Consider the following 27,749-nt stretch of genomic DNA (forward strand, 5'->3'; position numbering starts at 1 on the left):
TTCATTTGTCCGAGATTGGACTATCACAACGGTGGTACTACCACTATGTTCCCATCAAATTTTCAATTGAGAGGTTGATGCAAGCTGTCATGTTCGCGTTCCCTCCAGCCACTCACAGTTCTTCGTCATACTGGCGGCATTTGATTTTAAATTAAAATGAAAGAGGAATGTTATCCAAACAACAGAAAACACTATAAAGGAATAGGAATTTTGATACACATTGTAAATTACATGATAATATGGTAATGTAACGGATAACTGCCCTGTGAATAATCACTTTCAAACATTCACTTCATCACATCGAACTGTAACTACATGATAATCAGTAAAATACGATGTAAGGTAAATCAATTTAACCATAGACAAAAATAATTAAATATTTATTAAATATTTATTCTTAAACACTTTATTTCATTATGAACCAGACTTAGTTAACAGATTGAAACAAAATATAAATTCCAGCTTTAATTTGGAAGTTTTAAATCCTGCAGTCTGTGGTTAACCTTAAAAACTATTTCAAACTACGTCCATATGTTATTTGTAAACAAAGGGAAATGAGTTTGATCAAATGTCAACAGATAGCGCCGCCTTCCAAACTTTAGCCCTTAAGTGTACTTAAGTGGTGCCCTTTCTAAATATTCTGAGACGTATTTGCACATCTACGTGAAAATACCTTTAATTTGACACCTCAAACTTTAAAATCCATCAAGCCGTTATTGAGTTATGACTGTGAAAAGAAAACTGCTTGCGTATTAATATATAGATAATAAAAATTAAAAAAAAATTATTTATGAATATTTGCAAATGCCCATTGTTTAAAGTTTCCAAATAGCAACATATGTCATTGGGGCCATTAGTGTAAATAGTGCGGCCTTGGTTAAACCCAAATAAAATGCATTTGATATAGGAAAATTAGGTTTTTTATTATTTACTCAAAAACTAAAAGTTATATCAAGTAAGTGTAAACTACATAGTTGTTAAGAATTGAAAAACCTATAAAATGATGTGCCACTTGACATATTTGTCTTTTGTTTACTTTTTCCTTGTAATTTAATTCAACCAACGTGGTTACTTATTAACCCCTAAGACTAATGTTAAGAAAATGTGATTTTAAGTTTCTTTTTTCTACATGATTAGATTTTCGTTGGCAATTCTAACTGCAGTAAACTCGTTTTTAGGCCAGAAGTAATATATTTACAACATTTGAAGAAAAGAAAATCTTCGATGCCGTTTTTGAGATCTTTGTGCAAACGTACATAAATACCTATTACTATTGGAAAATTTGAAAACAATAAGCATTTGCGAATTTTCAAAAATCAAATTCCCAAAAACTGCCACTATTTAGAAACGGAAACAGATCATTAATTTTTCTTCTTCTAAAATGTTTGTCTATTAAATAACTTTAAAATGATGTATGACATGACATATGTTTACATTTGAATTTTCCAAGATTGGAACTAATGACAGTTTTTGGCACACCCTTAATCAGAAAAAAGTTAAAAAACATTTTTACGTTATGCCTTGGGTCGATTTAACGGAGAATAATTTTATTTCATCCTTGTACGGTAAGTCAATTTTTGGTATCAATTTGAGACACCTTACGTGACTATAACACACCCTGTATTAGACAATAATTTAACTTATTCTGTTATATGGATGTGAAACATGGGTATCGTCCAAGAATAATGATAAACAACTCATGTTTTTTGAAAATAAAGTACTAAGAAAAATATTTGGACCAGTGCAAGAGGGAGGAATGTGAATTGAAATGAAAAATGAAATGAAATGAAAAACTTTTATTTATCCCAAGAACTATAAACTAAAACAGAGAGTATGTGGCGGATAAGGAAAAATAGAGGGACAAGATTACTATGCACCGAACCGGATATTGTTGCAATGATTAAAGGAAGAGGAATAAGTTGGATAGGGCATGTGCTAAGAAGAGAGAAAGGAACAAGACTGTATGAAGTTTGGAGAGCTACAACTGGAAGTAAACGTACATTGGGAAGGCCGAAATTCAGATGGACTGACCAAGTATTGAATGATGTTAGGACAATGGGTGCAAACATCAACTTGGCAGAAGACAGTTCGGATGGAAGAAGCTGGTACACGAGGCGAAGAATCAACTGAGATTTATGGAGCCACGGCAGTATGTAAATTACAAACAGTTTAAGGTTGCTCTGGTATGATTCATTGTACGTTTTTTTTCAATTACTATTTTAAATTAAATGTTTTTTAAACAAGTTATAGGGACGCTTAGGTACATGACTTACAGTAATATAAATTTATCATAAATTATTTATAAGAGGATTCTTTACAAATAATGAGGTCACTCTCCTGTATATACCAATTGATGTTATTTTCTTTCAGATACAAAGGATTCTTCACATGTGAAGCAATTATAAGTATGCTAATTGCAATGAATTAATACATGATTCTTACAATTGCCTTTAATTTAAGAAGGAGTTCCCACTGTAGTACAGTTGTGTTTATCTCCTGTATGAACCAAAATATGTTTTTTCAAAGTATCCTTTGATTTGAATGCTTTTTTACATGTATTACATTTATAAGGATGTCCATTGCCATGAGTTAATAGATGTCTTTTATAACTTTTTTTTAATGCAAAGGATTTTCCACAAGTAGTGCATTTATGAGGGCGCTCTCCTGTATGAACTATTCTATGTGCTTTCAAATTGCCTTTAGATACAAAGGATTTTCCACAAGTAATGCATATATGAGGTCGCTCTCCTGTATGAAACATTGTATGTGATTTCAAATTGCTTTTAGATACGAAGAATTTTCCACAAATAAAGCAAATATGAGGTCGCTCTCCTGTATGAACCATTGTATGTACTTTCAATTTACTTTCAGATACAAAGGATTTCCCGCATGTAGTGCACTTATGAGGTCGCTCTCCTGTATGATCCATTGTATGCATTTTCAAATTGCTTCTGAATACAAAGGATTTTCCACAAGTAATGCAAATATGAGGTCGCTCTCCTGTATGAACCATTGTATGTTCTTTCAATTTGCTTTTAGATACAAAGGATTTTCCGCATGGAGTGCATTTATGAGGTCGCTCTCCTGTATGAACCATTGTATGTTCTTTCAATCGGCTTGTAGATACAAAGGATTTTCCACAAGTAATGCATATATGAGGTCTCTCTCCTGTATGAACCATTGTATGTTCCTTTAATTTGCTTACAGATACAAAGGATTTTCCGCATGTAATACATTTATGAGGTCGCTCTCCTGTATGAACCATTGAATGTTCTTTCAATCGGCTTGTTGATACAAAGGATTTTCCACAAGTAATGCATATATGAGGTCTCTCTCCTGTATGAACCCTTGTATGTACTTTCAAACTGCTTTTATATACAAAGGATTTTCCGCATGTAGTACACTTATGAGGTCGCTCTCCTGTATGACCCCTTGTATGTACTTTCAAATTGCTTTTAGATACAAAGGATTTTCCACAAGTAATGCAAAAATAAGTTCGCTCTCCTGTATGAACCTTTGTATGTTCTTTCAAATTGCTTTCATATACAAAGGATTTTCCGCATGTAATACATTTATGAGGCTGCTCTCCTGTATGATCCATTGTATGTACTTTCAATGTACTTTGTCCATTGCCATGAATTAATAGATGCCTTTCATAACTATATTTTAATACAAAGGATTTTCCACATGTAGAACACTTATGAGGTCGTTCTCCTGTATGAAACATTGTATGTACTTTCAATTTGCTTTTAGATACAAAGGATTTTCCACAAGTAATGCAAATATGAGGTCGTTCTCCTGTATGAAACATTGTATGTACTTTCAAATTGTGTTTAGATACAAAGGATTTTCCACAAGTAATGCAGATATGAGGTCTCTCTCCTGTATGAACCATTGTATGCAATTTCAATTGGCTTTTGGATACAAAGTATTCCCCGCATGTAATGCATTTATGAGACTTCCCAGAGTGTGTCAACAAATGACTTTTTACGTGACTCAGCTTATTAAATGATTTACCGCATGTTAAGCATTTATAAGGGTGTTCGTTGGTATGTTTTAATATATGAACCTTCATTTGATATTTCATTTTTAATGATTGTCCACATATTGGACACTTAAGAAAAAACTCTTTGGAGTGCTTTGGCATTTTTAGCTTTGCACTTTCTATAGTTGTGAAAGTCAGATTATTAGAATATCTAGTCAAAAATCAGGAGTTTTATTGGTAATGTTTCATTTTCATATGAATCTTTAGTCCGTTATTTCTATAAGTTCAAGGTATTACCGTGGAGGTGTTGTCATCTCGTCTTTTGTACGTACAATCCAAATTAGGATTGCTCGTTTGGCAATTGGTTCTTTTTTCTTATGCCTGAGTTCTTCTATTTTCATTCCTGAAATAACACAACTTTCATTAGATAAACACTAACACACATACATAATTTATTATGACCAATATATATATATATACTAATTGTCTTTACAATTGAAGGCCTTTTAACACGTATTACAATTATAAGGTTGCTCATTGCTTTGAATTAATTCGTTTGCTGTAATTGCTTTTGCTTGAGAAGGATTTTCACATGTAGTATTTTCCACTGATGAGGTCACTCTCTCATATGAACCATTGTATGTTTTTAGATACAAAGAATTTTTTGCACACAATACTGTTATGAAAATAAATGTTAAAAACCAAATTTATATGGGGTTTTTAATGAATTTTAACTTTCTAAGACGTAACTAAAAAGACTTAATTATTATAGGTAACCATGATAGGTAACGTTATTCCTGGTTTTACATAGTGTACAGTAAATTGCAGAATTGACTGGCAAATGAGTAATCCAAAATGTAATATTGCCTGCTGGCTTAATGATACATCACGATCAGCTGTATAGAAGTAAACATAAATCAGCAATAATTGGCTTTAAATGCTATTCTAATGGAGAACATTTTGGCTATATCTCGTTTTCTAGTAACTTTATGGGAATTCTGATATTTTTCCAGAGTCCCTGCGGCCAAGACCTTTAATTTAAGACCCCTCCCACTTTTCTGCAACTTACCAGACGTCCACAATTCTTTGGTAAAAAATTTCCTAACGAAATTATTTATAAGGATAAGCAAATTGTAAAAAAAAAAAAAAAAACTCATCCCTACATAAAATCGGCTGTAACTAACATTGAAATTGTCTTTCTGATCCATACGGTTGATGACTTATCAACAAGAGAGTATGTTTAATCTAAGCTAAAACTCTACCTATTCAACTTCATTCGGATTTTCAGAGCTCATAATATTATCCAAAGCTTACCATTGACTTTAGGACACTCAATCGTCAACGCTAATACATTGGTTAGTTCATACACATGATAATACTTCATCTGGTTAACAGAATAAAATCACATCAATACACGAGAGAGCAGAATATAATATCTCAAGTCTTCCATAGTAAAATTAAAATTCAGTAAATTGTTTCTCCATTATTTAGTAGCAATAACGTTGTTGTTATACAACACGAGTTTTAACTTTTAGGAGAATATAAATCATTTAATACATGCTGTGATTATCAACCATGACCACAGTCTTGCTTTGTGCATTGTGCTTCTGCACTTGTCCTCTCGCTGGAGAGTGACGGGGATCAGATCTAAACACTAACTATAGAAACATACTCTTGAAACAGTCAAAAGTGCTTCGCTTTGGTTTTTAATATATGGGTTCAGTTCCAATCCTAGTCCAGTCATTTCCATCCAATCCAATTCACTGATGATTTGCAAGAAATGTATTTTTGTAACTTACTGTTTTTTGCCACTGCCTTCACAAGCAACCCAAGTACTGAATCGTAAATTTAAATACTGTCCAATATTATTTTTTATATCACATTTTAACATAAAACATTTAAATTATACTTTTAAATTTTAATATTTTTAAAGTTAGTAAAATGAAATCCCTGGACCAACCCACCCAATATTCCGGGGAATTCCCTAGAAATCGACATTACTGCATCAAATATAAGTAGGGTTTTTTAAGTAAGTACTTTTTTCAATAAGTTTATCTTTTCAAATTAAATCATAGGGTGTTAGACAGTGTAATGGCTGTCAAGGAAATTACAACCTTTATGTAATTATAATTATAATACCCCAGCCACAGCAAAACCTCTAGTCCAAGAGAATTTCCCTTTAACATGACCGGATTTCCCCCAAAAAATTCCCCTTTAAAACTGTCAGATTTATTTTTATTTAAATAATATTATTTTTAATGAGTAGCCTACTTAGGTTTGCTACTACAGGGCCGGTAATGAGGTGTGTTTTTATTGAAATTTTGATAGCATAGTGAACTTAACAAAAGTTACCGGATTTGATTAAAAATATATCCATAAACAAGATAGGTACAAACAAGATAGGTACAACAGTTTATTTATTCTCATGCATGCACTGTGGAATGCGATACTCCCTGGTGTGGATTAACGTCCGCACGAGTGAGTACTATAACTATCCGCAGTACTATATGATAATTAGACCAATTCGTATATACCAAGGCAAAAATGTGGTTCGGATTCCTCTATAAACTAAAACTGTAGGTCCCTTAGTTGCCATTAGCTATATGGCTATTGATTAACAGCTGTGTCTAAGGAACGTCGGCCTTAGTCACTAACAAGACTACAAGATCGCGACACTCATCCTGCACTCATCTACTTTAATACTTGGCTTAAAATACCTAGTTTGTATGGTCGCCATTTAATAAGAAAGTATTAAAGTATTTTTAATACTGTTAACTCTCTATTGGCAATGAAAATACTTTCATACAAGTAACTAAACAAGGGTTTACAGCTTGACTGAGAAATAAGTCCTAAGACACATACTACACTGAGCAAATCTAAACTGAATTAGTGGTCAATTAAATTTAGCGGTAATTTTAACTTTAATATATAATATACCACTTGAGATTTATTTTATCATGTAAAAATACCAGCAGTACACTATTTCTACTATCAGAGCTTTTCATATTTTATTTCAGAAAAATGGCCCAGCGTCGTATTTTCATTCATCATTTGTTTCTAGAAAATGCAAAACTTATTATAACATTTAATGTTAAAAATATTTACCCTTGATTACTATAATGTAGCTATTACATATATTCCTTATAATTATTAAAAGTACTTAAATGATTTATGTGTTTGCTAAACAGCAGATGTTGACTCTTCCATCCGTTAGTTTGAACACTACAAGCTTTTTTTTATTTCTCTTTTTTATATGAATATTTCACTCCTTTAAACCACAACCAAGATATTTTTTTTACCTCAAATAGAATAATGCAGCTGACTTGAAGACAGCTCATATATCTTTATTCTTAGATAAGACGATTCCAACAATCTCTAAGTTCTCCGTACTGCATGAAGCCTTACAGATGTTCAACTAACTCATCAAAGTTTGGACAGGTTCTTGCAAGATAATTCAAGCTTTTCACAATATTGTCTTATAGTGACATTTCTACGTTATTCTCCTTGTCAGATTTGGTCTGAATACAATACATTAGTTGTTATCTCCTTGCGCTCATCATTATAATACTTCTTTGTTATGTTTCACCTAAATTTTCCAGATAATATTATGATTTTTTTTAAGTACTATAGCCCAGTAGTAAATAGAAAACTATTCAGAACTTGACGAGTGGGTTTTCTTATGGCAGAAGATTGGACAATCGGTCTATGCCAGGGCAGGATAAATAAAGTACTAAAGTATTCTGTGTACTGATTTATGTTTATTCATATTTCTTTTACCTACAATTTTTGACTATAAACAGTAAAATTCAAAAGACGAAGTTACAGTAGAATCTCTTTAATCCGAACCCCCGTAATCCGAACGTCCACTAATCCGAACCCCTCATTGCTGTACACTATACACAGTATAGCAGTTCTTTATTGTATACTGTATTTAATTTACAGTACTGTTTATTTACCATATTTACTACTGTATTAAATTAACACTGTACTTTTACTTTATAAAACATTTTTTTACTTTTCCCAAAATAATTTTGATAAATTTTAGCCATGTTTTAGCTATTGTTATGTAAAAACAACAATATGTTCAATAGTCAATTCAATAGTCCGAACTACCCCTGGTTCCAATTAGTTCGGATTAAAGAGGTTCTACTGTACTAAGTTATTAAGTGTCAATAAGTGTTTGGGAGCCTGCAAGAAGTTAATCTCATCTAAAGTATTATCCCACTGAAAAAAATACAGCTATACAGGGTGTCTCAAATTGATTGTGAAAAAAAAACGGCTTAATGACAAGGATGAAATAAAATTATTTCCCGCTAAATTAACTCCAAGGAATAACGTAAAAATATATTTTTCCGATACAGGGTGTGCCAAACACTGAGCGTCATTAGTTTGAATCTCGGAATTTTCAAATGTAAACATATGTCACGTTGTAGACCATTTTAAAGTTATTTAACAGACAAACATTTTGGCAAAAACATAAATGAATGATCTGTTTTTGTTTCCAAATGGTGGTGGTTTTTTATTTGGAAAGAATCAATATGTTTTTAATTCACTGCGTTTCCTTTACAAATACACTTAGCCCTTCTCCTGTTGAATTTTCTTACTATTTATGAAATTAGTTTTAATGTGATATGCACCAAATGACCATTTATTGAAATAATAAAAAAAAAATTATTTATGAATATTTGCAAATGCCCATTGTTTAAAGTTTCTAAATAGCAACATATGTCATTGGGGCCATTAGTGTTAATAGTGCGGCCTTGGTTAAACCCAAATAAAATGTATTTGATATAGGAAAATTAGGTATTTTATTATTTAGACAAAAACTAAAAGTTATATGAAGTAAGTGTAAACAAAAAAGTTGTTAAGAATTGAAAACCCTATAAAATGATGTGCCACTTGACATATTTGTCTTTTGTTTACTTTTTCCTTGTTATTTAATTCAACCAACATGGTTACTTATCAACCCCTAAGACTAATGTTAAGAAAATGTGACTTTCAGTTTCGTTTTTCTACATGATTAGATTTTCGTTGGCAATTCTAACTGCAGTAAACTCGTTTTTAGGCCAGAAGTAATATATTTACAACATTTAAAGAAAAGAAAATCTTCGAAGCCGATTTTGAGATCTTTGTGCAAACATACATAAATACCTATTACTATTGTACAATTTAAAAACAATAAGCATTTGCGAATTTTCAAAAATCAAATTCCCAAAAACTGCCACTATTTAGAAACGGAAACAGATCATTAATTTTTCTTCCTGTAAAATGTTTGTCTATTAAATAACATTAAAATGATGTATGACATGACATATGTTTACATTTGAATTTTCCAAGATTGGAACTAATGACAGTTTTTTGGACACCCTTAATCAGAAAAAAGTTAAAAAACATTTTTACGTTATGCCTTGGGTCGATTTAACGGAGAATAATTTTATTTCATCCTTGTACGGTAAGTCAATTTTTGGTATCAATTTAGACACCTTACCTGGCAATAACACACCCTGTATTAGACAATAATTTAACCTATTCTGTTATATGGATGTAAAATATGGGTATCGTCCAAGAATGATGAAAAACGACTCATGGTTTTTGAAAATAAAGTCCTAAGAAAAATATTTGGACCAGTGCAAGAGGGAGAAATGTGAAATGAAATGAAAAACGTTTATTTATCCCAAGAATTATAAACTAAAACAGAGAGTATGTGGCGGATAAGGAAAAATAGAGTGATAAGATCACTATACATCAAACCGAAAATTGTTGCAATGGTTAAAGGAAGAAGGATAAGTTGGATAGGGCATGTGCCAAGAAGAGAGAAAGGAACAAGACTGTATGAAGTTTGGAGAGCTACAACTGGAAGTAAACGTACATTGGGAAGGCTGAAATTCAGATGGACTGACAGAGTATTGAACGATGTTAGGACAATGGGTGCAAACATCAACTTGGCAGAAGACAGTTCGGATGGAAGAAGCTGGTACACGAGGCGAAGAATCAACTGAGATTTATGGAGCCACGGCAGTATGTAAATTACAAACAGTTTAAGGTTACTCTGGTATGATTCATTGTACGTTTTTTTCAATTACTATTTTAAATTAAATGTTTTTTAAACAAGTTATAGGGACGCTTAGGTACATGACTTACAGTAATATAAATTTATCATAAATTATTTATAAGAGGATTCTTTACAAATAATGAGGTCACTCTCCTGTATATACCAATTGATGTTATTTTCTTTCAGATACAAAGGATTCTTCACATGTGAAGCAATTATAAGTATGCTAATTGCAATGAATTAATACATGATTCTTACAATTGCCTTTGATTTAAGAAGGAGTTCCCACTGTAGTACAGTTGTGTTTATCTCCCGTATGAACCAAAATATGTTTTTTCAAAGTATCCTTTGATTTGAATGCTTTTTTACATGTATTACATTTATAAGGATGTCCATTGCCATGAGTTAATAGATGTCTTTTATAACTTTTTTTTAATGCAAAGGATTTTCCACAAGTAGTGCATTTATGAGGGCGCTCTCCTGTATGAACTATTCTATGTGCTTTCAAATTGCCTTTAGATACAAAGGATTTTCCACAAGTAATGCATATATGAGGTCGCTCTCCTGTATGAAACATTGTATGTACTTTTAAATTGCTTTTAGATACGAAGGATTTTCCACAAGTAAAGCAAATATGAGGTCGCTCTCCTGTATGAACCATTGTATGTACTTTCAATTTACTTTCAGATACAAAGGATTTCCCGCATGTAGTGCACTTATGAGGTCGCTCTCCTGTATGATCCATTGTATGCATTTTCAAATTGCTTCTGAATACAAAAGATTTTCCACAAGTAATGCAAATATGAGGTCGCTCTCCTGTATGAACCATTGTATGTTCTTTCAATTTGCTTTTAGATACAAAGGATTTTCCGCATGGAGTGCATTTATGAGGTCGCTCTCCTGTATGAACCATTGTATGTTCTTTCAATTTACTTTCAGATACAAAGGATTTCCCCCATGGAGTGCACTTATGAGGTCGCTCTCCTGTATGAACCATTGTATGTTCTTTCAATTTACTTTCAGATACAAAGGATTTCCCGCATGTAGTGCATTTATGAGGTCGCTCTCCTGTATGAACCATTGTATGTTCTTTCAATTTACTTTCAGATACAAAGGATTTCCCGCATGTAGTGCATTTATGAGGTCGCTCTCCTGTATGAACCATTGTATGTTCTTTCAATTTACTTTCAGATACAAAGGATTTCCCGCATGTAGTGCACTTATGAGGTCGCTCTCCTGTATGAACCATTGTATGTACTTTCAATTTACTTTCAGATACAAAGGATTTCCCGCATGTAGTGCACTTATGAGGTCGCTCTCCTGTATGATCCATTGTATGTACTTTTAATTTACTTTCAGATACAAAGGATTTCCCGCATGTAGTGCATTTATGAGGTCGCTCTCCTGTATGAACCATTGTATGTACTTTCAATTTACTTTCAGATACAAAGGATTTCCCGCATGTAGTGCACTTATGAGGTCGCTCTCCTGTATGAACCATTGTATGTACTTTCAATTTACTTTCAGATACAAAGGATTTCCCGCATGTAGTGCATTTATGAGGTTGCTCTCCTGTATGAACCATTGTATGTTCTTTCAATTTACTTTCAGATACAAAGGATTTCCCGCATGTTGTGCACTTATGAGGTCGCTCTCCTGTATGAACCATTGTATGTACTTTCAATTTACTTTCAGATACAAAGGATTTCCCGCATGTAGTGCACTTATGAGGTCGCTCTCCTGTATGAACCATTGTATGTTCTTTCAATTTACTTTCAGATACAAAGGATTTCCCGCATGTAGTGCATTTATGAGGTCGCTCTCCTGTATGAACCAATTATGTACTTTCAATTTACTTTCAGATACAAAGGATTTCCCGCATGTAGTGCACTTATGAGGTCGCTCTCCTGTATGATCCATTGTATGCATTTTCAAATTGCTTCTGAATACAAAGGATTTTCCACAAGTAATGCAAATATGAGGTCGCTCTCCTGTATGAACCATTGTATGTTCCTTTAATTTGCTTACAGATACAAAGGATTTTCCGCATGTAATACATTTATGAGGTCGCTCTCCTGTATGAACCATTGAATGTTCTTTCAATCGGCTTGTAGATACAAAGGATTTTCCACAAGTAATGCATATATGAGGTCTCTCTCCTGTATGAACCCTTGTATGTACTTTCAAACTGCTTTTATATACAAAGGATTTTCCGCATGTAGTACACTTATGAGGTCGCTCTCCTGTATGACCCCTTGTATGTACTTTCAAATTGCTTTTAGATACAAAGGGTTTTCCACAAGTAATGCAAATATAAGGTCGCTCTCCTGTATGAACCTTTGTATGTTCTTTCAAATTGCTTTCATATACAAAGGATTTTCCGCATGTAATACATTTATGAGGCTGCTCTCCTGTATGATCCATTGTATGTACTTTCAATTTGCCTTTAGATACAAAGCATTTCCCACATGTAATGCATTTATAAGGAGACTTCCCAGAGTGTGTCAACAAATGACCTTTTACGTGACTTAGCTTAATAAATGATTTACCGCATGTTAAGCATTTATAAGGGTGTTCGTTCGTATGTTTTAATATATGAACCTTCATTTGATATTTCATTTTTAATGATTGTCCACATATTGGACACTTATGAAAAAGCTCTTTGGATTGCTTTGGCATTTTTAGCTTTGCACTTTCTATTGTTGTGAAACTCAGATTATCAGAATTTCTAGTAAAAAATCAGGAAGTTTATTGGTAATGTTTCATGTTCATAAGAATCTTCAGTCTGTTATTTCTATAAGTTCAAGGTACTACCGTGGAGGTGTTGTCCTACGTACAATCCAAATTAGGACTCGTTTGCAATTGGTTCTTATTTCCTATGCCTGAGTTCTTCTATTTTCATTCCTGAAAGAACACAACTTTCATTAGACAAACACTATCACACATACATAATTTATTATGACCAATATATGTATATACAAATTGTCTTTACAATTGAAGTCCTTTTTACATGTATTACAAATATAAGGATGCTCATTGCTTTGAATTTATATGTGTTTGTTGTAGTTGCTTTTGCTTGAGAAGGATTTTCCACATGTAGTATTTTCCACTTATAAAGCCATATTATTTTAAATTGTTTTTATATACAAAGGATCTTCCGTTTACAAAACTGTTGTGAAAAGAAATGTTAAAAACCAAATTGATATGTTTTTTATGGATTTCAACTTTCTAAGAAGTAACTAAAAAGTCTTGGTTATTAAAGGTAACCGTGATAGGTAACGTTATCCCATGTTTTACATAGTGTACAGTAAATTGCAGAATTGACTGGCAAATGAGTAATCCAAAATGTAATATCGCCTGCTGGCTTAATGATACATCACGATCAGCTGTATCGAAGTAAACATAAATCAGCATAATTGGCTTCAAATGCTATTCTTATGGAGAACATTTTGGCTATATCTTGTTTTCTGGTAACTTTATGGGAATTCTGATATTTTCCCCCGAGTCCCTGCGGCCAAGACCTTTAATTTAAGACCCCTCCCACTTTTCTGCAACTTACCAGACGTCCACAAATTCTCTAGTAAAAGATTTTCTTACGGAATTATATATAAAAATAAGCAAATTGTAAAAAAAAAACACATCCCTACATAAAACTGGCCGTAACTAACATTGAAATTGTCTTTCTGATCCATACGGATGATGACTTATCCATAAGAGAGTATGTTTAATCCAAGCTAATACTTTACTTATTCAATTTCATTACATTAAAAAATATTCATGACATTAAAAACATAAACATAACTAACTGTAAACAATCCTACTTTGACAGTTCTCATTGCGTATCACAGTTTTTTGTTGCTGCTTAGTTCAAATTAGCTGTTTAAATAAATGTAAAAAAATAATAGTACTGCACCCTGTTGGTAAATCTTATAACTTTTTTAATTTTGTATATCATAGAAACAACTATTTTAGTTAAAACAGCTGACTAAATTCTTTAATTCTCTTTAAATATGAATATTCATAAGGTTAACATGGGGAACTGCAGAGCCTCTGGGGCGGAGCCCGAAAGGATTTTTGAGATAATAATACATCTATATGTTAATCGGGAATGTGAGCTATCATCATGCCAAATTTCAGCCCAATCCGTCCAGTGGTTATTGCGTGATTGAACTTCAAACAAACACACAAACTTTCACATTTATAATATTAGTATGATTTCACTCGTTTAAACCACAACCAAGATATTTTTTACCTCAAATAGAATAATGCAGCTGTCTTGAAGACAGCTCATATATCTTTATTCTTGGATAAGACGATTCCAATGATCTCTAAGTTCTCTGTACTGCACGAAGCCTTACAGATGTTCAACTAACTCATCAAAGTTTGGACAGGTCCTTGCAAGATAATTCAAGCTTTTCACAATATTGTCTTATAGTGACATTTCTAAGTTATTCTCCTTGTCAGATTTGTTCTGCATACAATACATCAGATGCTATCTCCTTGCGCTCATCATTATAATACTTCTTTGTTATGTTTCACATAAATTTGCCTAATAACACTGAGATTTGTTTAAAGAAGTATAGCCCAGTAGTAGAAAGAAAAAGGTGCAGAATTTGACAAGTGGGTTTTCTTATGGCAGAAGATTGGACAATCGGTCTAAGCCAGGGCAGGATAAATAAAGTACCAAAGTATTCTGTGTACTGATTTATGTTTATTCATATTTATTTTACCTAAAAGTTTTGACTATAAACAGTAAAAAATCAGAAGACGAAGTTACTAAGTTATTAAATGTCAATAAGTGTTTGGGAGCCTGCAAGAAGTTAATCTTATCTAAAGTATTATCCCACAGAAAAAAATACAGCTATACAGGGTGTCCCACATGAGGTGTCTCAAATTGATTGTGAAAAAAAAAACTTCTTAACGTACAAGGGGGAAATAAAACTATTTCTCGCTAAATTAACTCCAAGGAATAACGTAAAAATATTTTTTCCGATACAGGGTGTGCCAAAAACTGAGGGCCATTAGTTCCAATCTCGGAATTTTCAAACGTAAACATATAAACATATGTCATGTGATACACCATTTTAAAGTTAGTTAAAAAAAATGTGACTTTCAGTTTCATTTTTCTACGTAATTAGATTTTTGTTGGCAGTTCAAACTGCAGTAAACTCGTTTTTATGCCAGAAGTAATATATTTACAACATTTGAAGAAAATTTTCGAAGCCGTTTTCGAGATCTTTGTGCAAACATACATACATAAATACCTATACCTACTATTGGAAAATTTGAAAACAATGAGCATTTGCAAATTTTCAAAAATCAAATTTTTGGAATTTTAATTATTTCAATATAAATTGTAGCATAACACAGTAAAGTTATTTTTATAACTAGTACGATAATTTTACCGGAGAAGGGCTAACTGCATTTGTATTGGAAACACAGAGTAATAAAAACATATTAATTTTTTCTCAAAAACTGCCACCATTTTGAAACGGAAACAGATAATTAATTATTGCTTCCTGTAAAATGTTTGCCTATTAAATAACTTTAAAATGATGTACGACATGACATATGAGGTTTTTTATGAAATTCTTTGACATTTCAATTTTCCGAGATTGGAACCAAATTACAGTCTTTGGCACACCCTGTATCGGAAAAAGTTAAAAACATTTTTACCTTATTCCTTGGGTCGATTTAGCGGAGAATAATTTTATTTCATCCTTTAGACAATAATTTAACTTATTCTGTTATATGGATGTGAAACATGGGTACCGTCCAAGAATAATGAAAAATGACTCATGGTATTTGAAAATAAAGCCCTAAGAAAAATATTTGAGAGGGAGAAATGTGAAATTGAAAAACGTTTATTTATCCCCAGAATCAACTAAAACAGAGAGTATGTGTCGGATAAGGAAAAATAGAGTGATAAGATCACTATACATCGAACCGGATATTGTTGCAATGGTTAAATGAAGAAGGATAAGTTGGATAGGGCATGTGCCAAAAAGAGAGAAAGAAAAAAAGAGTGTACGAAGTTTGGAGAGCTACAACTGGAAGTAAACGTACATTGGGAAGGCCGAAATTCAGATGGACTGACCAAGTATTGAATGATGTTAGGACAATCTGTGCAAACATCAACTTGGCAGAAGACAGTTCGGATGGAAGAAGCTGGTACACGAGGCGAAGAATCAACTGAGATTTATGGAGCCACGGCAGTATGTAAATTACAAACAGTTTAAAGTTGCTCTGGTATGATTCATTGTACGTTTTTTTTCAATTACTATTTTAAATTAAATTTTTTTTAAACAAGTTATAGGGACACTTAGGTACATGACTTACAGTAATATAAATTTATCATAAATTATTTATAAGAGGATTCTTTACAAATAATGAGGTCACTCTCCTGTATATACCAATTGATGTTATTTTCTTTCAGATACAAAGGATTTTTCACATGTGAAGCAATTATAAGTATGCTAATTGCAATGAATTAATACATGATTCTTACAATTGCCTTTGCTTTAAGAAGGAGTTCCCACTGTAGTACAGTTGTGTTTATCTCCCGTATGAACCAAAATATGTTTTTTCAAAGTATCCTTTGATTTGAAGGCTTTTTTACATGTATTACATTTATAAGGATGTCCATCGCCATGAGTTAATAGATGTCTTTTATAACTTTTTTTTAATGCAAAGGATTTTCCACAAGTAGTGCATATATGAGGTCACTCTCCTGTATGAACCATTGTATGTACCTTCAATTTGCTTTTATATACAAAGGATTTTCCACATGTAATACATTAATGAGGCCGCTCTCCTGTATGATCCATTGTATGTACTTTCAATTCCCTTTTAGATACAAAGGATTTTCCACAAGTAATGCATATATGAGGTCGCTCTCCTGTATGAAACATTGTATGTACTTTCAAATTGCTTTTAGATACAAAGGATTTTCCACAAGTAATGCAGATATGAGGTCCCTCTCCTGTATGAACCATTGTATGCAATTTCAATTGGCTTTTAGATACACAGGATTTACCGCATGTAATGCATTTATGAGGACTCTCATTGCCATGAATTAATATATGTGATTTATACATTTGTTTTGATATGTAGGATTTTCCACATGTAACACACTTATAAGGAGACTTCCCAGAGTGTGTCAACAAATGTCTTTTTACATGGCATAGCTGATTAAATGATTTACCGCATTTTAAGCATTTATAAGGGTGTTCGTTCGTATGTTTTAATATATGAACATTCATTTGATATTTCGTTTTTAGCGAATTTCCCATATAGGGAATAAGCTATTACCGTAGTACTCATGGTAAGACCTGGACACGGGACCGATTTTCTTTTTCGTTTTGAGGTCCCTAGAGGCCAAAAACACCATCCGTTCAAATTCATATATATATATATATTTATATATATATATATATATATATGTGTCCGTCAGCACGATAACTCGAGCAAAAATGATCCGATCAAACGTGTAAACGTACGTTTATTCGAACGAGTTCGCGATCCAGCATGATCGGACCATGGGAACGGGGGTTTACGGGGGGTTTTATGGGGTAAAATTAGGTTTTTCCCATTTTTGACCTAAAAAACATAAAATTTAGCAATTTCTTTCCAAACCATTTTGTAGAGCTTAAAAAAACAAATAATTTAGTATATTGAAGCGTTATTATGCGCCTAATGGTTACGGAGAAAATTCCAAAAAATTGTAAATTTAAAATTCCCATGTTATTCTTATGGAGAATAAGTAAACTGTTCTAGTTTGCTTGTTTGTGAACATATTTTGATCAAATTTGGAAATTGTTTTTATTTCTTACTAACTATTCACATTTTACAAAAAAAAAAAAACAGTTTTACCCTTCCTGATGCAGCAAACCTAAGTACTTGTTAAACTAATTCTATTTAAATCAAGAATAAATGTTATATTTTTAAGTAGACATTTCAGTGTAAATCCAATCAGTCAAATGGAAATTCGCTTAGTCTGCAGGTTTGCTGCGGCGGGGGTATTAATGATTGTCCACATATTGGACACTTATGAAAAAGCTCTTTGGATTTCTTTGGCATTTTTAGCTTTGCACTTTCTATTGTTGTGAAACTCAGATTATCAGAATATCTAGTCAAAAATCAGGAGGTTTATTGGTAATGTTTCATGTTCATATGAATCTTCAGTCTGTTATTTCTATAAGTTCAAGGTATTACCGTGGAGGGAGGTGTTGTCCTAAGTACAATCCAAATAAGGACTCGTTTGGCAATTGGTTCTTATTTCTTATGCCTGAGATCTTCTATTTTCATTCCTGAAAAAACAGAACTTTCATTAGACAAACACCATCACACATACATAATTTATTATGACCAATATATGTATATACAAATTGTCTTTACAATTGAAGGCATTTTTACACGTATTACAAATTTTTATGTGTTTTATGTGTGCAATTTATATGTGTTTGTTGTAATTGCTTTTGCTTGAGAAGGATTTTCCACATGTAGTATTTTCCACTTATGAGGCCGCTCTCCCGTATGAACCATTGTATGTTTTTTGAGTGGAGCGAAGCGAACCTCTTTGGGATCAACTTCAATTAATGTTTATAACAATTAATCTTAATAACGGCTGAACATATTTTAGCCAAACTTATCAAGGTTGTTTTGTCAAATGTTTGGATGGCTTAGATGTAAGCAATTTCAATTTTTGATGGTGCCTATATAATTTAAAGTAACTCAACGTTTTTAATTTTTACATTGACCGTATGGGTTGCCATGATGGTTACAAAATAACAACGTAAATGTAAACAAAACAAAGAATCATGGCATATGTTAAAATCAAGCCACAACTTAAACACAGTACAAAGTGAAAAAACCGACAACTGATCAAATAATACAGCAAAAGTTTTATGTAAGTCGCAATTTGGAAACAACCACTGATCGAAAAGGTACAGTCATATATAACTTAGGTACAGTATTTAACAGATTTTATTTACGTAGCTAAATAACGTTAAATAAAACTATCTTATACAATTCGTCGGTGAATCACATTCAGGGATCCATCTCATACATGGCAAGCTAAAACAGGTCCACGATGTGGGAAGTGGTAAAGGAAGCAGTAAAGGCGAGAAGTGCGGAGTGTGGGAAACGTTTGTGGCGGTTACATTAATGGATCTGCAATACTAAAATGCTATGGGAAGGGAGGGAAACAGGTCCATGACATAGTAAGTGGTGAAGGAAGTCGTAAGAGCTGGCAGTACGGAGTGTGGGAAATCGTTTTTTGCAGTTACATTAATGTTTCTGCAGTACTAAAATGCTATGGGAAGGGAAGGGAACAGATCCATGACGTAGGAAGTGGTGAAGAAAGTAGTAAAGATTGGCATTGCGGAGTGTGGAAACGTTTTTGGCAGTTACATACATTAATATATATGCGATACTAAAATGCTATGGGAAGGGAGGAAAACAGGTTCACGACGTTGGAAGTGGAGAAGGAAGTAGTAATAAAGCCTAACAGTGCAGAGTGTTGGAACATTTGTATTTTGTATTATATCTATAAATATTTGTTCATTTATTGTTTTATTAAAAACCATGAAACACGATTGTTCCGCTCAACTGGCTTTCACTGCTATGAAAGCAATCCTAGTTAAATTGTTTTTAGATGTAAAGGAAATGAAATGAAATGAAATGAAATGAAATAATATTGAAATGAAATAATATTTTATTTCCCATAAATTATATACATATAATTACATTGTATTTTTTTTACTTAAAATATAATACAGCAAATATTACAACTAGATAACAAAACAAAAAATTATATTCTGTAGAAATAAAGCAAAAAAGTGCAAAAAAAATACGTTCTAACAAAGGAAAAAGTCTACATAGGCAGGGCCTGTGCGTAGACTCGAGTTGCGAAAAGGTTAATTTAGATGGGAGGTAAAAAAAATGAATAGGAAAACAAAAAATAATTCGTATAATTTTAAATTTAAAATTTTTTTTTTTCTTGCTTGAAACTGAATTTTTAGTGTTCTGGAATTAATTGACGATAAAAAAACTCTTTGTACAATACTGAGGAAATTTATAAAAATCAGATGAAGATTGAAGAGGAGAGGTGGAGTGTGGTGAATTAGTCAGTCAGTGAAGGTGGTGTATCAGTGATTGTGTAGGGTCAACGGTCAGGTCCGCCCAACGTGATAACGGCCTCGGTGTCCTCTGCACTCAATCCTACAAGCCACGCTACTACATGCTTCTTAAATAGAGAGAGAGAGGGTGAATTTAGAATGTTGACATTTTGATATCTGTTACACATGTTACGATAAATGATTTGGGTTAAGTGAAAGCAATTCGTATGTGAAAATGATTTTAAGGTTTGTGGAACATTTATACCAACATTTCGAGAAAAGCGCGTATTGTGGGGATGAGTAATTTTTATAAAAATATTATCAAAGTTTTTGTACATGTGAACTAAAATAAATTTTAAAAATAACTGTCTGACTGTCAAAACTCCCGTTTCTACAAAAAGGTCGTCAGTTGAATATCTAAAGTGTTTTTTAAAAGCAACTTTAAGTATTGTTTTCTGTACAACAAAAACAGGTTGCAAGATAGTTTTGTAAGCACCACCAAAAGCAATAATTCCAAAAGATAACAATGATTGAACATATGCATAGTATGCTATTTTAATTTCTTGCTCTTCGAGTATATCACTAAGTTGCCTAAATGCATAAATATATTTACGTAATTTATTTTTTAGATATTCAACATGTTCCGACCATTTCATCTTTGAATCAAAAACAATACCAAGATATTTGTATGAATCAACTTTTTCAATTTTGCTACAAAAAACAAGAGTTATTGGAATGACTTCCACAGACATGAATAGATAGGTTTTCAAGTTTGTATTCGGTTATCTTGCGTAATGAAATTGGCATGAATTTGGTTTTAGATATATTAAGAGACAATACATTTTGGTCAAGCCATTTTTTTAGCAAACAGAGGTCTGATTCAGCCTTGTTTTTAACCTCCTCCCAGGATGATCCGGTTACAAATATTAGAGTATCATCAGCAAATAATGTTAATTTTCCTTCTGTTTGAATTTTAGAAATATTATTAATATAAATGAGGAATAAAACAGGACCAAGTGTCGAACCCTGGACCACACCATACTCCACTGGCAAAACATCGCTTGACACTTCACCAAGTGCGACGGTTTGTAGCCTATCAGAGAGGTAGCTGCTGAACCAAGCGAGCGAGGTGCCGCGCACCCCGACAAGCTCAAGTTTACGCAACAATCGACTTCTGTCCACTGAGTCGAAAGCTTTTTTCAAGTCTAAAAATATTAACATACTTCGTTTGTTGCCATAAATTGCCTCGTTAATGCATTTATTAATATCAAATAAAGCATCAGATATGTTTTTGTCACTCCTGAAACCATACTGATTTTCACTTAAAATATTACACTGGTGGAGGTAAAAAACAAGTTGGTCTTTAGAAATTTTCTCTAAAAGCTTAGCGATTACACTTAACAAAGAAATCGGACGATAGTTATTCATGTCTGTGAAATCATTGGATTTGTGCAATGGAATGATCTTGGCCAATTTCAGCTCCTTTGGGAATATGCCAGATGTCAGGCTAAGATTGACAATGTGCAGAAGAGGAGCACATAGAGAGTGGATGTTTTCTTTAAGAACAAAGGCCGAGATACCATCATGGCCAGGTGCAGACCCTCCGCGCAGACCCTGGACGTAACGTTCTATGTCAGCGTGAGTGACTGTGTTGAATGTGAAATTCGTGTCGAGTGAGAAGTCAGCGTCGTTTACGACTGGAGCCCCAGCTGCATTGATTGAGTTGGCCAATTTAGAACCTACTGATGTAAAGAACTTATTGAAATCGTTTGCTATTTTAGTCTTCATGTTCACATTATTCGTAGAACCAGGTAAAACTTTTTCAAATGGAAAATGGTCCTTAGAGCAATTTCTGCCTGATATTTCACTAACTATGCCCCAAAATAATTTTGGATCCCTGTTAGATTCTGAGGATTTTCTGCATACAATACTGTTACGAAAAGAAATGTTAAAAACCAAATTGATTTGGTTTTTTTTTAATGGATTTCAACTTTCTAAGTCGTAACTAAAATGACTTAATTATTATAGTTAACCATGATAGGTAATGTTATCCCTGGTTTTATATAATGTACATTACATTGCAGAATTGACTGGCAAATGTGATATCCAAATGTAATATTGCCCACTGGCTTAATGATACATCACGATCAGCTGTATTGAGGTAAACAAAATCAGCAGTAAATGGCTTCTAATGCTATTCTTATGGAGAACAATTTACGTTATATCTCGTTTTCTGGCAAATTTATGGGAATTCTGCTGTTTTCCCGAGTCCCTGGGGTCAAGACCTTTAATTTAAGACCTCTTCCACTTTTCTGCGACTTACCTGACGTCCACAATTTTCTGGTAAATATGTTTTCTTACAGAATTGTATACAATGATAAGCAAATTGTAAACAAAAACACATCCCCATATAAAACCGGTCGTAACTAACATTGAAATTGTCTTTCTGATCCATACGGATGATGACTTATCAATAAGAGAGTATGTTTAATCTATGCTAAAACTCTACTCATACAATTTCATTCGGATTTTCAGAGCTCATAATATTATCCAAAGCTTACCATTGACTTTAGGGTACTCAATCGTCAAAGCTAATACTGTACGTTGGTTAGTTCATACACATGCTAATGCTTCATCTGGTTAACAGAATAAAATCACATCAATACACGAGAGAGCAAAATATAATATCTCAAGTCTTCCATAGTAAAATTAAAATTCAGCAAATTGTTTCTCCATTATTTAGTAGCAATAATGTTGCTGTCATACAACACAAGATTTTAATTTTAGGAGAATATAAATCATTAATACATGCTGTGATCATCAACCATGGCCATACAGTCTTGCTTTGTGCTTCTGCACTTGTCCTCTCGCTGGAGAGTTGCGGGGATCAGATCTAAACACTAACCATAGAAAAACATACTCTTGAAACAGTCAATAGTGCTTCGCTTTGGTTTTTAATCTGTGGGTTCAGTTCCAATCCCAGTCCAGTCATTGCCATCCAATCCAATTCACTGATGATTTGCAAGAAATGTATTTTTGTAACTTACTGTTTTTTGCCACTGCCTTCACAAGCAACCCAAATACTGAATCGTAAATTTAAATATTGTCCAATATTATTTTTTATATCACATAAAATTTTAATAATATATTTAAATTTATATATTTTTTTAAGTTAGTACAATGAAATCCTTGGAAAATCCATGCAACAACCAACCCAATATTCCGGGGAATTCCCAAGAAATCGGCAACACTGCATCAAATATAAGTAGGGTTTTGTAAGTAAGTACTCTTTTCAATAAGTTTATCTTTTCAAATTAAATCATAGGGTGTTAGACAGTGTAATGGCTGTCAAGGAAATTACAACCTTTATGTAATTATAATACCCAGCCACAGCAAAACCTCTAGTCTAAGAGAATTTCCCTTTAACATGACCGGATTTCCCCAAAAAAATTCCCCTTTAAAATTGTCAGATTTATTTTTTATTTAAATAATATTATTTTTAATGAGTAGCCTACTTAGGTCTGCTACTACAGGGACGGTAATGAGGTGTGTTTTTATTGAAATTTTTATAGCGTAGTGAAGTTAACAAAAATTTCCGAATTTGATTAAAATATATCCATAAACAAGATAGGTACAACAGTTTATTTATTCTCATGCATGCACTGTGGATGCGATAATCCCTGGTGTGGATTAACGTCCGCACGAGTGAGTACTATAACTATCCGCAGTACTATATGATAATTAGACCAATTCGTATATACCAAGGCAAAAATGTGGTTCGGATTCCTCTATAAACTAAAACTGTAGGTCCCTTAGTTGCCATTAGCTATATGGCTATTGATTAACAGCTGTGTCTAAGGAACGTTGGCCTTAGTCACTAACAAGACTACAAGATCGCGACACTCATCCTGCACTCATCTACTTTAATACTTGGCTTAAAATACCTAGTTTGTATGGTCGCCATTTAATAAAAAAGTATTAAAGTACTTTTAATACTGTTAACTCTCTATTGGCAATGAAAATACTTTCATACAAGTAACTAAACAAGGGTTTACAGCTTGACTGAGAAATAAGTCCTAAGACACATACTACACTGAGCAAATCTAAACTTAATTAGTGGTCAATTAAATTTAGCGGTAATTTTAACTTTAATATATAATATACCACTTGAGATTTATTTTATCTTGTAAAAATACCAGCAGTACACTATTTCTACAATCAGAGCTTTTCATATTTTATTTCAGAAAAATGGCCCAGCATCGTATTCTCATTCATAATTTGTTTCTAGAAAATGCAAAACTTATTATAACATTATAATGTTAAAAATATTTACCCTTGATTACTATAATGTAGCTATTACATATATTCCTCATATTTATTAAAAGTACTTAAATGATTTATGTGTTTGCTAAACAGCAGATGTTGACTCTTCCATCCGTTAGTTTGAACACTACAAGCTTTTTTTTATATGAATATTTCACTCCTTTAAACCACAACCAAGATATTTTTTTACCTCAAATAGAATAATGCAGCTGACTTGAAGACAGCTCATATATCTTTATTCTTAGATAAGACGATTCCAACGATCTCTAAGTTCTCCGTACTGCATGAAGCCTTACAGACGTTCAACTAACTCATCAAAGTTTGGACAGGTTCTTGCAAGATAATTCAAGTTTTTCACAATATTGTCTTATAGTGATATTTCTACGTTATTCTCCTTGTCAGATTTGGTCTGAATACAATACATTAGTTGTTATCTCCTTGCGCTCATCATTATAATACTTCTTTGTTAAGTTTCACCTAAATTTTCCAGATAATATTAAGATTTTTTTAAGTACTATAGCCCAGTAGTAAATAGAAAACTATTCAGAACTTGACGAGTGGGTTTTCTTATGGCAGAAGATTGGACAATCGGTCTATGCCAGGGCAGGATAAATAAAGTACCAAAGTATTCTGTGTACTGATTTATGTTTATTCATATTTCTTTTACCTACAATTTTTGACTATAAACAGTAAAAATTCAGAAGACGAAGTTACAGTAGAACCTCTTTAATCCGAACCCCCGTAATCCGAACGTCCACTAATCCGAAACCCTCATTGCTGTACACTATACACAGTATAGCAGTTCTTTATTGTATACTGTATTTAATTTACAGTACTGTTTATTTACCATATTTACTACTGTATTAAATAAACACTGTATTTTACTTTATAAAACATTTTTTTACTTTTCCCAAAATAATTTTGATAAATTTTAGCCATGTTTTAGCTATTGTTATGTAAAAACAACAATATGTTCAATAGTCAATTCAATAGTCCGAACTACCCCTGGTCCCAATTAGTTCGGATTAAAGAGGTTCTACTGTACTAAGTTATTAAGTGTCAATAAGTGTTTGGGAGCCTGCAAGAAGTTAATCTCATCTAAAGTATTATCCCACTGAAAAAAATACAGCTATACAGGGTGTCTCAAATTGATTGTGAAAAAAAAAACGGCTTAACGTACAAGGATGAAATAAAATTATTTCCCGCTAAATTAACTCCAAGGAATAACGTAAAAATATATTTTTCCGATACAAGGTGTGCCAAACATCTTGATAATCAGACCAATTCGTAAATTACAAGGAAAAATGTGGTTCGGATTCCACTATAAACTGTAGGTCCCTTAGTTGCCATTAGCTGTATGGGCTATTAATTAACAGCTGTGTCTAAGGAACATGTCGGCCTTAGTCACTAACAAGACTACAAGATCGCGCCACTCATCCTACACTCATCCTTCACTCATATTTGGGTTAAAATACGCACATAGTGGCGTCCCCATCTTAAATAATTGATAATTCATAATTGATAATTGATAAAAAAAAAAACACTGAGCGTCATTAGTTCGAATCTCGGAATTTTCAAATGTTAACATATGTCATGTTGTAGACCATTTTAAAGTTATTTAATAGACAAACATTTTGGCGAAAACATAAATGAATGATCTGTTTTTGTTTCCAAATGGTGGTGGTTTTTTATTTGGGAAGAATCAATATGTTTTTAATTCACTGCGTTTCCTTTACAAATACACTTAGCCCTTCTCCTGTTGAATTTTCTTACTAGTTATGAAATTAGTTTTACTGTGATATGCCACAAATAACCATTTATTGAAATAATCTATAATATTAAAACGAAACAGTGTTTTTTTATTTCACAATTCTGAATCAACCACTTGACGGATTTTCATGATTTTTGTGTTGAAAGAAAGATAATTTTGAGAACTAGGGAATGTCGAAGCCATAATTTTAGTTTAGGGCCCCAGTTTTTTTAGAAATTAAGTTTTAATTTTGAAAAAGTCTAGCAGCGGACGCTAAGATTCTAAACTAGCTTTTGGCATGAAATAATTTGCTTAACATAACAGCTGTTGTACATTCAGCAGTTGGATAAAAATGTAAAGACATACTTAGGGTTGACTTATTTATACTATGTGTAATGCTAATCATTGATACGTTCAATTCTCCTGTAAGAGGATGACAGATTAATTAAATATACATAGTAAAATACTAGGATGTTCAAATATTTTTTTAAAGCAATCTTTGTATTCTTCGATTTGTTTTAGAGCAATAATTTGTTTTAACTAACAGCTGGTTAAATATAAACTATGGAACTATGACGTTATTTTATTTACTCTTATTTTGTTATTGATTATAGGAAATAAGTAAGATTAGTAGAGATAATTATACCACAGTTTAAACCACAGTTTTAACCAAAATTAATTAAACCACAGTACAAATCGAGGCTCTGTACACGAGTCTTAATAAAAAAGGATAAATGCAAATTATTTTACTGCTACACTTTTCAAGGACAGATTAGAAAAATAACGATGTTTACATGTTTTAATTCTTCATGGTTGCTTTTTGTTTACAATTAATGTTTGTCTGCTTTAACTTTGTTTGGATTAGGCCCGGAAATATTGATGTCATAAAAAGAAGATCAAGAATAATCAGAATCAGGAATCACGATTATAAATTACCACTACATCCTTAGCCGGGTTTTATACAAAGACAAACAGATGGATGAAATAGATTGAACACAACGTCAAAATTGACCTAGGATACTGCAATTAGACAAACCATCCTTTTATGAAATCGTGTTCAGTTGTGGTGCCTGTATCAGCGCTCCCAAACGTGAAAATATAATTTTTATTTCAACTATGAATATATTGTAGTTTAAATTAAATAATCTGGGAAATTACGACGTACATTTATTCAATGAGGGTGGGTAATTATCAAGGATAGAACTGATAACGGTATGGATAATAAACATTGGCAATTACGTCATTAGCTTTACTATCGTGTTTACTTTTTATATTCCTGCTACATGTGACCAGTTTTTTTTTTCAAATGAATGTTATTTGAACCAAACAGCTGTTTCAAAACAAACTGTTATTGTTTTTACTTTTCTTTGTTTACGCTTATTTATTTAGCAATTAATGCAGTGAAATTGATATAAGGGATAGGTGTGACGATTAGTTTTGATGTTAGGACATCAAAGTTAAATTATGTGTACTGTGAATTTTATTGGATATTATCGTTTTATTTTAGGTTGTTTCTATCCA

The 27,749-nt window shown here is 32.6% G+C and overlaps 3 protein-coding genes across 9 annotated transcripts in view; all 3 read right to left on the reverse strand.

Moving 5' to 3' along the window:
• Nucleotides 1-1,781: 1,781 nt before the first annotated feature.
• LOC129005048 (zinc finger protein 585A-like) overlaps nt 1,782-27,749 on the reverse strand; it is a 66,293-nt gene continuing 40,325 nt past the window's right edge. For 3 of the 7 annotated variants that reach the window (XM_054433825.1, XM_054433823.1, XM_054433822.1), the window contains 3 exons: nt 18,252-18,346; nt 12,852-12,941; nt 1,782-4,388 (listed from right to left, as the gene is read on the reverse strand). In XM_054433825.1, the coding sequence (XP_054289800.1) occupies nt 2,456-4,147 (1,692 nt within the window). In that variant the 5' untranslated portion in view covers nt 4,148-4,388; nt 12,852-12,941; nt 18,252-18,346 and the 3' untranslated portion in view covers nt 1,782-2,455. Of the gene's footprint in view, nt 4,389-11,801; nt 12,942-18,251; nt 18,347-22,716; nt 22,787-27,749 lie in introns of those variants that run through there. The other 4 variants (XM_054433828.1, XM_054433827.1, XM_054433824.1 and 1 more) reach the window with 4 other exon arrangements.
• LOC129004989 (zinc finger protein 239-like) lies at nt 4,279-11,790 on the reverse strand. The gene is made up of 2 exons (XM_054433720.1): nt 10,971-11,790; nt 4,279-4,388 (listed from the first exon to the last, which is right to left on the reverse strand). The coding sequence occupies exons 1-2, from the start codon at nt 11,788-11,790 to the stop codon at nt 4,279-4,281; spliced, it is 930 nt and encodes a 309-aa protein (XP_054289695.1).
• Nucleotides 18,312-21,943, reverse strand: LOC129005021 (uncharacterized). Its single transcript, XM_054433769.1, has 3 exons — nt 21,736-21,943; nt 21,181-21,360; nt 18,312-18,346 (listed from the first exon to the last, which is right to left on the reverse strand). The coding sequence occupies exons 1-3, from the start codon at nt 21,941-21,943 to the stop codon at nt 18,312-18,314; spliced, it is 423 nt and encodes a 140-aa protein (XP_054289744.1).

This window comes from Macrosteles quadrilineatus, unplaced genomic scaffold, assembly GCF_028750875.1.
Source record: "Macrosteles quadrilineatus isolate MER2022 unplaced genomic scaffold, UCM_ALF_1.0 Scaffold_14__1_contigs__length_3811126, whole genome shotgun sequence".
Taxonomy (NCBI): Eukaryota; Metazoa; Arthropoda; class Insecta; order Hemiptera; family Cicadellidae; genus Macrosteles; species Macrosteles quadrilineatus.

What these genes read in the sequence shown, in the direction of transcription:
- LOC129005021 (XM_054433769.1), bottom strand. Translation starts at nt 21,943, where the DNA reads ATGAAGACTAAAATAGCAAACGATTTCAATAAGTTCTTTACATCAGTA. An exon ending in GTCTGCACCTGGCCATGATG is followed by an intron (nt 21,361 to 21,735) that starts GTATCTCGGCCT and finishes TAATATTTTTAG; the next exon opens with ACTTGAAAAAAGCTTTCGAC. An exon ending in GGAGTATGGTGTGGTCCAGG is followed by an intron (nt 18,347 to 21,180) that starts GTTCGACACTTG and finishes CTGTTTTTTCAG; the next exon opens with GAATGAAAATAGAAGATCTC.
- LOC129004989 (XM_054433720.1), bottom strand. Translation starts at nt 11,790, where the DNA reads ATGGTTCATACAGGAGAGCGACCTCATAAGTGCACTACATGCGGGAAA. An exon ending in GAAATCCTTTGTATCTGAAA is followed by an intron (nt 4,389 to 10,970) that starts GTAAATTGAAAG and finishes GTGTTATTTCAG; the next exon opens with GAATGAAAATAGAAGAACTC.